Source organism: Neolamprologus multifasciatus, chromosome 2, assembly GCF_963576455.1.
Source record: "Neolamprologus multifasciatus chromosome 2, fNeoMul1.2, whole genome shotgun sequence".
NCBI lineage: Eukaryota > Metazoa > Chordata > Actinopteri > Cichliformes > Cichlidae > Neolamprologus > Neolamprologus multifasciatus.
Genome location: NC_140440.1, coordinates 24,706,328 through 24,717,461, shown reverse-complemented (window position 1 = coordinate 24,717,461; position 11,134 = coordinate 24,706,328). Strand labels below are relative to the sequence as shown.

At 44.7% G+C, this 11,134-nt stretch overlaps 1 protein-coding gene across 1 annotated transcript; it reads right to left on the bottom strand.

Annotated features, from left to right (window-relative positions):
* Positions 1-932: 932 nt before the first annotated feature.
* fhdc2 (FH2 domain containing 2) lies at positions 933-10,912 on the bottom strand. The gene is made up of 12 exons (XM_085176363.1): positions 10,669-10,912; positions 9,012-9,557; positions 8,830-8,891; positions 6,497-6,599; positions 6,181-6,266; positions 5,869-5,969; positions 5,502-5,572; positions 5,204-5,311; positions 4,940-5,010; positions 3,926-4,043; positions 3,641-3,805; positions 933-3,543 (listed from the first exon to the last, which is right to left on the bottom strand). The coding sequence occupies exons 2-12, from the start codon at positions 9,471-9,473 to the stop codon at positions 1,612-1,614; spliced, it is 3,279 nt and encodes a 1,092-aa protein (XP_085032489.1). The 5' UTR covers positions 9,474-9,557; positions 10,669-10,912; the 3' UTR covers positions 933-1,611.
* Positions 10,913-11,134: the final 222 nt, after the last annotated feature.

Sequence of the window (11,134 nt, the reverse complement as noted above, 5' to 3'; positions counted from 1 at the left end):
GCAAATGATTAAAGAGCAGGTTTGTGTAGCTACACCCAGGAGAAGTAGCGAGTCTGTGACAGAACATAGAGGCAAACAACGATTCACTTTCACATTATCACTCTTGACCAAACTTTGCCAATATAGGCCTCTCATTCTAAAAATAGACCCGAAAATATTCCCATATTGCACTTTCAATCAGTCTAACTGCAAATGAGGAAGGCTGTTCCTGCATTTGCCTATTTAAAGAGAGGTCTGCAGACTTAAATTTCTCTGCATACAAACAGACCATAAAAGACCCTGTCGTGTATCTTTTGGACCTCATCCTCTTTGATGAGCAGTAGTCTTTAAGCTCATATATCACATATTCACCTTCAGACAAGTCATTATTCCCACTAATCCAGTGCTTTCAGATCACTGCAGAAAGAAGCTAAAAAGAGGGATCACTTTAGACTGCGCCGTCTTACACCCCTGGAGATCTGCTGTTGATGTCACCACTTATACACTGTGGCAGGTTAAAAGGCCAGCGGTGACCAACAACCGGACACTCGAGAACACAAAGAGGCACCAGTTTATTGCCTTTCCCAAGAGGTTCTGGCGTCACCGAAGCCTATAAAGGGAGAATTCCCACTGGGACCCCTACACCCACAGTCACCCTCCACCCCACCCCCTGCACCCCACTATTCTGCCAGGAGATTCCCCGGGACGTCTGCAGCATTTCCATGACTACAACCACTGACAGGAATGGGGGTGACTGTGTCAAGAGATGTAGCAAGAGGGAGAGAAAAATGGAGGGGTGACAAGAAGACAGCAAGAGCTGCAGCTGATGCGGACGAGGGATCTTGAAAGCAAATACATACTGAACAGACACATAATATATTTATAATTTAAAATAAAGAATATTCACATCGCTATCTTTATTTATCTTCTGTTGTTTACAAAACCATATAATACAGCGAATAACAACCACTGCTATTCAATAAACTTACTCTTTTGATATAAAATAAGCAAAATAATAATAACAATCCCCCAACAGCCTCTTCAGTTTATAAAGTGCATCATAATGATGAGGCCTCACCACAACAGGATGAATAGTTCAATATTGTACCGAGTTCAGTTAGGACTGTAAGACAGCCAAGTTTGAGAACACCATGATCACTTAACAGAGAGGTCACAGTATTCACATTTGGACGCATTCCTAAAAAAAAGAAAAGAAAAAAAAAAGTGTTTTGTTCCATACAAGAGACTGAAACGGTTTGCCAAATTACACTTCTGGCAGCACACTTGTACATACAAGGCACAGAGTAGTGTTGCATTTTATTACTGTGACTTAAGTATCAACCTGTTCTATAACTGGAGACAGTTTTCTTGTCCTATTGCCTGCAAAGGACACAAATGGGTGTAAATAGAGGTAGACTGCAGAAAATCCCCTATCCTGTGAAACAAGAGATGAAGTATCCCCGATGCTCCCACCACACGGTCCTATTGCACATGTAGAAACCGAGCACTCAGACTACACATGCATGTCACACAAATCAATTTTTAATGAACTACAGCTGACAAAGAGCTCAAACAAACAATCACAAAACTGTAAAGGCAGGAGAAGTTTGAGGAGGCACTTATTCATGTCCATCACCTCCACAGGGGCTGAGCAGCAGGAGTGGTGGAGGTGGCAGACCCTCGAGGCATTTTGGGCCCAGGTATCCTTGAAGCTGTTGGGATTTTAGAGCTAGCAGGAGTGGGGCTTGTGCTTGTCGTCTTGGCAGTTTTATTTCGGGCTGCCGATATGACAGCCGTACGTATGGTCTTGGCTGTGGCCGAGGATGGGCTGTGGGCAGTGCTAGGCTGACAGGGAACCTGAGACTCTGAGTTTGGGGCGAGGCGTTTGGAAACGCGGAGAGGAGTGCCTCTGATGAAAGCTGGCTGGGTGCTGCCAGAGCCTTTCTCTGGCACAGATCTGTTTGAAGTCCTGCGGGCCAGGGTGGGCTTCCCCAGAGCCTGCGCCTCACTTACAGTTCTCTCCCGTGTGCTGTTACTTCGCTTCACCTCTGCCGCTCGAGAAATAGGAGATGAACGCATTGACAGACTACGAGGAGTAGCCAGGCGGGTAGGAGTTGATGAGTTTGTAGGGGGTGGGTTTCCACATGAAGAATCGGTTTTAGAGCGTACCCTGGGAATGCCCGTGCTACTGCAAGGGCCTGTACGTGACACAAGTCCCCTCTTGGCTCCTATCCCACTGCGTACAGGGACCTTCATGGTTCGAGCCTCTTCCTTTGATGTCGGAGACGCTGGGGTCGACCCTTCTCGAAGGTCAACCTCCCTTTCTTTCCTCCACTTGGAGCAAAGGCTTGGTGTTGGTCGTGGGAGTGGGGAGCCAGGGGGTGACAAGGCGTCATAGGATCTAAGGCCTTTCACCAGAGTGTGGCACTCCAGCGTTTCACCGACACGAGAATATGACCTCCCCGACTCCCTCTCGGTACTTGGCAACTCAGGATCCTCCTCTGGTTGTGACTGGCTGAACTCCGGTAGACTGGAGGGCATCCAAGTCTCCTCCGCAGGTGTGGACACCACATCTGTGTCTGTCCGGTTTGTTAAAACTCCATCAGGCAAACACGTCGCAGCACTTGGTTCAATAGAGGGTGTGTCTCTCGTCTGTGGCTGCGACTGCTCCTCCACTGAAGTGCTGACAGATGACTGCAGTTTGGTCTCAGATCTGGAGTACCTAATGAGCCCAGTACTGTTGTCACTACAAGACTGTATTCCACTTGTATGAACAGGTGGTTGTAATTCCTCATTGACACAAGAGCTGTTGGATTTTGAGTGAATAGGATGATTACTGGGCATTACTGGCAGGCCAAAATTCTGCCTGTAAGTGGAAGTTCTGCTTTTAACACACTGGGTTGGTCTGCTATGAGTAGAAGCAGAGTCTGTATAGGAACAGTTAACTAAAGCCATGTTTTCATGTGAAAAATCCACTTCTTTTTCAGTTCCCGTTAACTTGGATTGGTTTTGCCTCAGATAAGAAATACTCTCAGGTCCATGTTGTTTCACAACAAAGCCACTTTTATGCTGAGAATGACTAAATGTTGCTGCTTCAGTGTTTAATTTTGTTTCTTGGCTGTGCTGAGCCGTGCTCCCTCGGCCCAGGACGGGTCCTTGGTCAATGGGGGAACACATGCCATCAGTCTCTGGAGAGCTGCAGAGAACAGCAGAGGTCTCGTGGTCAGAGGAGCTGTTTGAGTGATAACTGGTTGATGTCGGGCTGCTGCCCAGCTCAGGGAAGCTCTTGAACACTGGTGAGTTGTGGAGATGGCTATCGTTGTGAGAGTGTTGGAGGTATCTGCGGGAATCAGAGCTTCTAAGACTACGACGGCTCCAAGTATAGCTTAGATTCCTCTCTAGGAGTTTTTCCAGCTCATCCTGGCTCTCCTGACTGGGAGGCTCTCTGGCGAGGCTCAGGCTCAGGTCTAACCCAGTGCAAACTGCCAGAGAGCGACGCTTTTCTGCCATGTCACGTTGGCGTTCCAGACGTTTCTGTTCTTTCAAGTCACGTTCTGCATTTTCCTATGAAAAAAATGAGAGAGAAAGGATAGTTGCTCACTCATCTTTAGCATACAGTTAAAGTTTCTATGACGCAATTTTCCTAACGACAGCTTCTAACCTGGACTGCTCTTTGGAAGCGGTGGCAAAACAAATGAAAGACCCTGCAAGCCTCCTCCAATTTAAAAGTGCTGTCATCTTCACAGAAAAACTCCACCAGAGCCTGACTCGACATCCTCATACCCTCCACCTCGTCCTCTGCCTCCTTCAGACGCTCTTCAGCCACCTGTAGTTACATTTTACATGAACATATTCATTACCCCTTCAATTAAAACCCCAAATCTTGAACTTGAGATAACCTGTCTCAAGTTGGAGACAGTCCATTTAAAAATCAAATTTTGCACACCTCCAGGAAAGGCTGTGTCTGCTTCTGAATCTCTGCCTCAGTCTGTATATTTGCCTTGAGGGCCACAACTCTGCTTTTTAACTTGGCCAAGTCATCAAGCACAGACTCTTCACAAAACCTGCAAAAGGAGGAGAGGACAATTACATACATGCAATTGTTTTGTGAACTGAATAGAAACAGGTGTATAAACTGTATGTCTCAACAAAGGGTGAATAATTAAAGACGGGAAAAAAACTGATTGCACATGAAAGTGTCTAGGAATTTGTCATAAAGAAGACCTATTATGCTTTCCTCCTTCTCGTCATATATCCCCTTACAATGACGGATGCTCATAATAAACATGCCCAAAACTTCATATACAGAGGTCAGAATCTGTGCAGGTAATTTCTGTGACCTTGGAGTTCAGGCTGCAGACTGCTTGGAAATACTTAGACATTTTCTATACCTCTATCTTCTACACCTCTTCCCTCTATATGGTCACCCCAGCTGCCCAGCCACCCACTGTTCAAACGTTCAGTTTTTCAGGGGTAGCCAACCAGAAGAGCCTTAGCTTAAAGTGAAGGGGAAGAGAGCTAAAACGGCTCATTTCATGACGGCGTGTGAACTCAGTGGCTCCATCAAAGCCTAGCATAAGATAAGTAAGGATATTATAAGCTGAGAGTCATGTTAAACTACTCTAACCGGCAGGAATTAAAATCTGCAAATGAGCAAAACATGTCCGCTTTAAATATTCTAGCAAGAATGCAGGAGCGAGGGTGCAGGGATTGAGAGTCTCATAGAGATAGTCATCTCTTAGCACCCAGCTGTAGTCACCAATTGAAATAAGAAAATGGTCAAAATGTCCAGCAGCTTAAGTAGTGGCCATCATACCCCACTGTCAATCATGCATCTTTTGCTGACAGCTGGGTGTTTTGTTGTTTCAGTAGGGTGCTTCAGGAATTATTGTCATTAAGAATGATTTTTCAGACTAAATAACAGTAGGATATAGATTTGGGAGAAAAAAAAAAAACTGACCTGGAGGCGGAGCCAACATGACCTAGTTGGCTGGGAAATGACAGTAAACTCTGGTCTTTTTTCACAGCTTCCTGTGGAGACAAACATGATTAATCAGCCATTGTTTCAAAGGAAGCAAAACATTATTTACCAATGGTGAGAAAAATCTGACGCTCTGCAAAGCAATCTGGTTTGAGGGCCTTCAACTACTTTTTTTGAACCAACTGTATTTCTTCAACTGAAAATAGGTAATATATTTCACGGCATCTACATTTCAGATCTTACCATAGCAACAAAATGCAGCAAATTCATGCCTGGCTTGTTGGCTTTGGTGTCCGCCAGTTTCAGCAGCGATGAAATTCGAAAACCAGCAGCATTTCCTGAATATCCACCCTGAGAAAACACACACACACACACACACACACACACACACACACACACACACTACAGCTTTAAACAAACAATGATTCAAAACCCGGGTGCGCAGTCTGAACGGCACCTCTGAACACAAACCTAGACCACTAGCGTTTGGGTAACTGTAACCAGATTAAAAGAATCGAAAGGGAAATAAAGAAGCACTCACTGCGTTCATATAGTTCCCCGCTTTGAGGACCAGACGAAGGATGGAGTGTAATTCTGGGCAGCTCAGCAGTTCTAGGAGCGTAAAAGACAGATTTAATACTGTGCCTCACGGTTGAAGGAGTGTGGATGAAGCAGACATGAAGGGCATGAAATAAGTCAGCAACTTTGTTCTGACACTTAAATTAACTATTGCACTACACCTTTATTTTAAAAAGTTGCTAGCAGCAGGTTACTCCTAAATCTTAAAGTATTTAGCATCCAGAATAAGTCATCTCATTTGCATCCTGACTCCTAGGATTTCTGCAAATACAAGCAGGTTCCCAGATCTTTATAGTGGCGGAGTACACAACTCCCTGCTGTTACTTTACCTCGGGCTGCTTCTCTCAGACATCTGGCTGCCACACACAGAGAGGTCACAGCAGGGTCAAACTCTTGCTGCAGGATCATGGCATCCAGACGAAGGCGAAAACTGGTGAAGGAGGGAAAAACGGGGAAACAGATTGATCAGTGGAGAGTGGAGATTGATGACAGGGACATCAGGCACTGGTTAAATAAGCAGTTGATCATCAGTGAAAATCAATTTGAAAATAGGAGTTAGGTTCTGTTGGAATACTTTTTTTGGTAAACAAACAAACAAACAAACCAAAACCCCAAAAACTGGGGGTTGATACAGAGCGTACCTGGGGACTTCCACCAAAAGCAGCATGAAAAGATCAGGCTCTCCAAGCCAGCTCCGGTCCCCGCTGAACTTCTTAAGGCGAGACTCCTGACAGAGAATAGAGGCTGGGTAAAGCTGCCAACATCCCATTAACAGTCAATTCCACTATCTCCTAGTGCGGTACTTCTCTAAGAAACACAGACCACATCACATGCAACATGGTGTAATGGCTAACTCTTTATCATTCTAAGCAGAGCCAGATGATGAGTTAGAGGAGGGCGGGAGGAGAGGAAGAAGCTTGTCACTGTTGCGTTTGTATGCCAGAAAAGGCGCTTTACCTCCTCATTGTCAGGCAGCAATTTACAGAGCTCTGTGAGCTTCTCCGCTCCGTAACGGCCTCCGGCGCCCTGCCTGATATCCTCAACTATCTCCTTAGCCGGCCTGCGGAAACACAACAGACACAATTCAGCATGACGTCATTTGCCAAGCAATGCTCTTTTCAAGTCAAGGTACAGCTACCCAAAAGAAATGAGCACAATCAGCTCCGGTTTTGCAATGATCGCACAATAAAAGAGGCTTATCCTGTTCTTATCAGTCCGAGTGTCACGGAGGGAGGGTCAGTTGACGCCACACTGGCGATGCAAAGCGGCATATCCACTGGGCAAATAAAATGCAGACATGCACAGACGACGGCTGAAGGACAACGGGGTGAAAGAGCAGAAACTGAGACCTCTGTATTCCTTTCTGCAAGTGACACATCTGTCTTCCATTTCAGCAGTTTCCCCATTAGCCTCTCCCCAATTCACACTACAGCACATCACAGGCACTAAAACTACAGTTTGCAGCCTTTATCCTCAATCAAACTCATCTCATTCATGGCTCAGCAGTCACATCCGAATCTTATTGTCTAACACCAACGGATAAAGATCAACCTATGAAAACATGTAAAAGCAGTGCATGAGGGGGAAAAAAGAAAGAAAAAGGGACATCTATTTCTAAACAGAAAGAGCTTTTGTTAATTGCTCCAACAAAACCCATTGAAAAACCAAACAACCTAAATAAAAGAAGGAAATAATATTGAAGGGGGGCTACTAAGACACTGATAATACAAAGACTTGATTTTGTCTACACTCCACCCACATTTGAGCAGTAGCTCTGTCTTCAGACAGAGGGCAAATAAACTTCCAACTAGACAGATGTTTGTGTACAGAAGAAGCTCTTTTCACATAATAGCTTCCCCTACATGTCTCAACAGATCTAGTTTAGAAAAGAAAAGGTTTTCAATTGAGTCTCTTGGAGGCATGACAACCCCTAAACTTGGCACGTCGTACTCCTGCAGTTCAAAGTACATGTAGTTCTGCTAAGTAGATATCGTTCGTTAGTTTCATTCCATTTCAGATGTTAAACTGTATGCAAATGTATATACATGACTATGAAACCTCTCATTCACTGCAAGAAGTGCAGCTTTGTTTGAGCCAAGCAAACATGCTAATCAGGCTTTTAGATGAATATGACAAGCCACCAGTGGGGTCTCTCTCTGCAGGGGAGGGGGGGGGGGTAGCTTTAAGATTAGATACTCTTTAAGGGCACCAGCAGGTGCCGACAGGCTAAAGCCAGCTGCTTGTTTACCACCCTCCTTCAAGATCCAAGCCAGCTGTTCAGGGTACACCACCTCCTCCCTGACACCAGACATCCTCTCTCCTGACGAGGCTTCGCACTTTAACACGGACACCTGTCCACCTTTGACATATGGCCACTCTCTCCAGTTTAACTCAAGTCAAAAACTGCTCCCTTGGGCACCGCTGTATGCATCCCACTTCAAACGGCCTCCAGTACTGGTGGCAGTTTGATGAAATGCAGAGAAAAGGCCTAGCTGTTGGCACTGCGACTAAAAACATTATTCATGCAATACAATTTACTTTCTCAGCTACTGTTTAACCTCTGAGATGTCAACACATTGTAGGAAAAATCACCATATGCTTTGAACTAAAATGGACAGGGACTTCTACAGGCGACAGCCCAAACCACAAAGAATATCAAGTATATAAAGTGATATGAAACAGGAAATAAATGAAAGTACCCCCACAATTTATATAAGGTGGGACAGCCAACAATCTTAGGTGCCTCTGTAATGTAAAATCGGTTGGTTCATTGACAAGAATATTAGGCAGTTCTTAGGCCCTTATATCTTTTATGATGCACAAGAAAATCTCCTAACTTAGATCCTTTTTGCCCTTAGCTGCTGTAAACAGGTTGATTCCTGCATCAGGCAGAGCTCTCGTCACATCTGCTTAAACTGATAAGTGGCAATTAGGAGATATGAACAGATTACTGCTGTACTTGTTAAACCACTCTGACTGCCTGATAACTTCTACTTTGCTTTTAAAATTATTACTTTGAAAAAGGCCAAATTAATCCCTTATGTAAAACGGTCTGCCTATTGAGATTAGACTGGCTACATCATTAGAGTCCCTTGAACCTCTTCTTAAAACAGGCCTTTATGAATGTTTGCTCTGTAGCTGATTTCTATGCTCCTTATCTTCTTTCCTTCTGACCCGTTTTGTTTTATTTATGATATGTGCTTCTTTAATGAGTTTTTTTTCCCATGACCTCTTTGTTCTTTCTGTGAACCAACTGAAACATTTCAACAGTAAGAATTTCTTAGGCTTACATCTTGAATTGACGTAGAAATATTCCAATGTTCATACTGCGTTTGGAGTCCAATAAGGAGATCTGTTTAGAAAAAGAAAAGAAAAAGGAAGAGGACAAAAAGCAAAGGACACATTGTGAGAGCAAGAAAAAAAAAAGAGCCCAATATTTTTTAAAACAGTCTCGCCATCTACATGATCTTACCTCCTCTGAGCTATCCTGAGGGGATCTGCAGTGCAGCAGTGAAGAGCGCCGTCTCAGGGTGCTGGTTCGGTCCCGCGGCTTACTGTCCTTCTGACCAAACAGCTCATCCAGGGAATGGAGGTCTATGGGGAACTCATCTTCATCTGGGGCCGCCCCACTCCACACGCTCTTTCTCCCCTCCACCTTCTCTTTGGGGATGCGCTCCCAGTTCAGCTTCCTCAGCCGGCTCCGACGAGCGCTATCCGCCCGGCTTAAAGGTGAGGAGGAGGAAGAGGTGGAAGCCGTGGGGGGAGGCGGGGGAGGAGGCGGCGGCGGTGGTGGAGGTGCTAGAGGAGGCGGTGGAGGAGCGACCAGCGCCGCGCGCGGCTCCATGGTCATCACTTCCGCAGCGGCAGGAAGGGCAGGCTGTGTTCCATGAAAGGCACGAGATTCCTTGATGGCCACACTCAGGTTGATGTGCATAGAGGCAGCTGGGCTGTTTGAGGGAGGGTCAGTCTGCCTTTCTTCCAGTGATCTCTTGTCCAAAGGTCAAGCAATAACCCCAGTCTAGGAAACAAAGTGGCAACAACAACAACAAAAAAATCTTATCTCAGACATTATTGAAAGCAGAAACAGTCGGTGTAGAGTTTTGCAACTGAAAACCAGTCAGTCAGCTTCCAACTAGGCCAGTGAGCTCCCATGACTTCAGCCTTACAACTGGTACGAGCTAAAAATCTAAGCCCAAGTTCAACTTTCAATGAAAGTTCAAGGCATTTTTTTTGGGAAAGCATTAGCTGGGCAGGATGAGCTCTTCCCCCTCTGCAACCTGTTTGAACAGCTTGTCCCATCCTGCTCAGTTTCACCTCACTGAATGCGCGCGCGCACACACACCTCCACACCGCCTTTCCTCTTCTAATTAGAAAATATGGAGACCGGTGAGGTAAGACGCACAGTTAACCACAAAGCCCAGAAATAAATGCTTTGCGAGCTTCTTATGTATTCCTTCTTCACTTTGGGGAGGGCACCATCTGAAAGTGGGTTGAACACGCTTGCACCAGCAGGTTTTTAAGCAGGATTAGTAATGCAACTGAGAATGACTCAGAAGTTTCAAAAGTCTGGGTTCAAGGGAAACGCTTTAATCTTTACACGGCTTTGGATGGGGGGGGAAACACACACACACATCCTCTCGTCATTTCTCGCGTTCTCCAAATGAATCATAAGGTTTGGCAAACTTTTTTACGGACGCGCTTGATTTCCAGTCTGTTCCACTGCATGCCGCGCGGGCGCGCTGCACAAACCGGTAATCTCAGTCTCCATCATTTAATGAGATATTCATCTTGACTAAGCGAAAATATTATCTGATAAATCGTGTTGCCCAAGAACTCGTGGAAGGATGAAATGTTACATGGAAAGTGAGCTTTGTTTTTCTACATCAACGCAATAGCATCCGTTACTTTTTCATAAGAACGCTCTTAAAAAATTAAAACATTTTTTAAGTTTCAAAAGATTTATACTGTTGACATTAAGTGCATCATTTTTTTTTATAACCTGGTAGTTTCTCTGTTATTTTTGCGTAGATCTAACTTAAGAAAAATCGGATAAACATTCACCTCATGTTGCTCGACAGTGTTCCAATTATTTAACGCGTCTGATTCTGGTCCTAATCAGGTTTACTTACCTGCAGTTTCCGGCCACAGTTTCCAGTGAAGTTGTTTAAAAAAAAACTCCAACAAGAGCCACAGCGAGAAACATCGACACTTCGAGGTCTTAATTATTTTTTTTAACATATATATATTTTTTCCTATGTCGTTTTTGTCCCGGTAACTTGTGCCACTCCACTCGCTGCACTCCTCTTGTCTTTCCAAACTTGCAGGGAAACTTCTACACTGCACGACGCGAACGCGCAGGCGCACGCCCCCCACACTGATATGCCTTTATTGTATCCTCCCAGTTTTCCCATGGGCGGATTTAGGGGTTTTTGAGATTTTTATTAGATCATCTTTAATCCACTTTCAGATTTTACAGATCCTGCAATGGCGATAAATTTATGAAATGCTTACAGTTTTGGAAAGGATTCAATAAGGGTGTTAATATCTTAAACAAAATCAATAACTCAAAGCCTTAACCTCGCATATCACTTTAAT

Excerpts from the sequence above, each read along its gene's own strand:
- fhdc2 (XM_085176363.1), bottom strand. The coding sequence starts at position 9,473 with ATGCACATCAACCTGAGTGTGGCCATCAAGGAATCTCGTGCCTTTCAT. Across the intron at positions 6,267-6,496 it reads TGCTGCCTGACAATGAGGAG|GAGTCTCGCCTTAAGAAGTT; the intron begins GTAAAGCGCCTT and ends ATTCTCTGTCAG. Across the intron at positions 4,044-4,939 it reads CATGTTGGCTCCGCCTCCAG|GTTTTGTGAAGAGTCTGTGC; the intron begins GTCAGTTTTTTT and ends CTCCTTTTGCAG.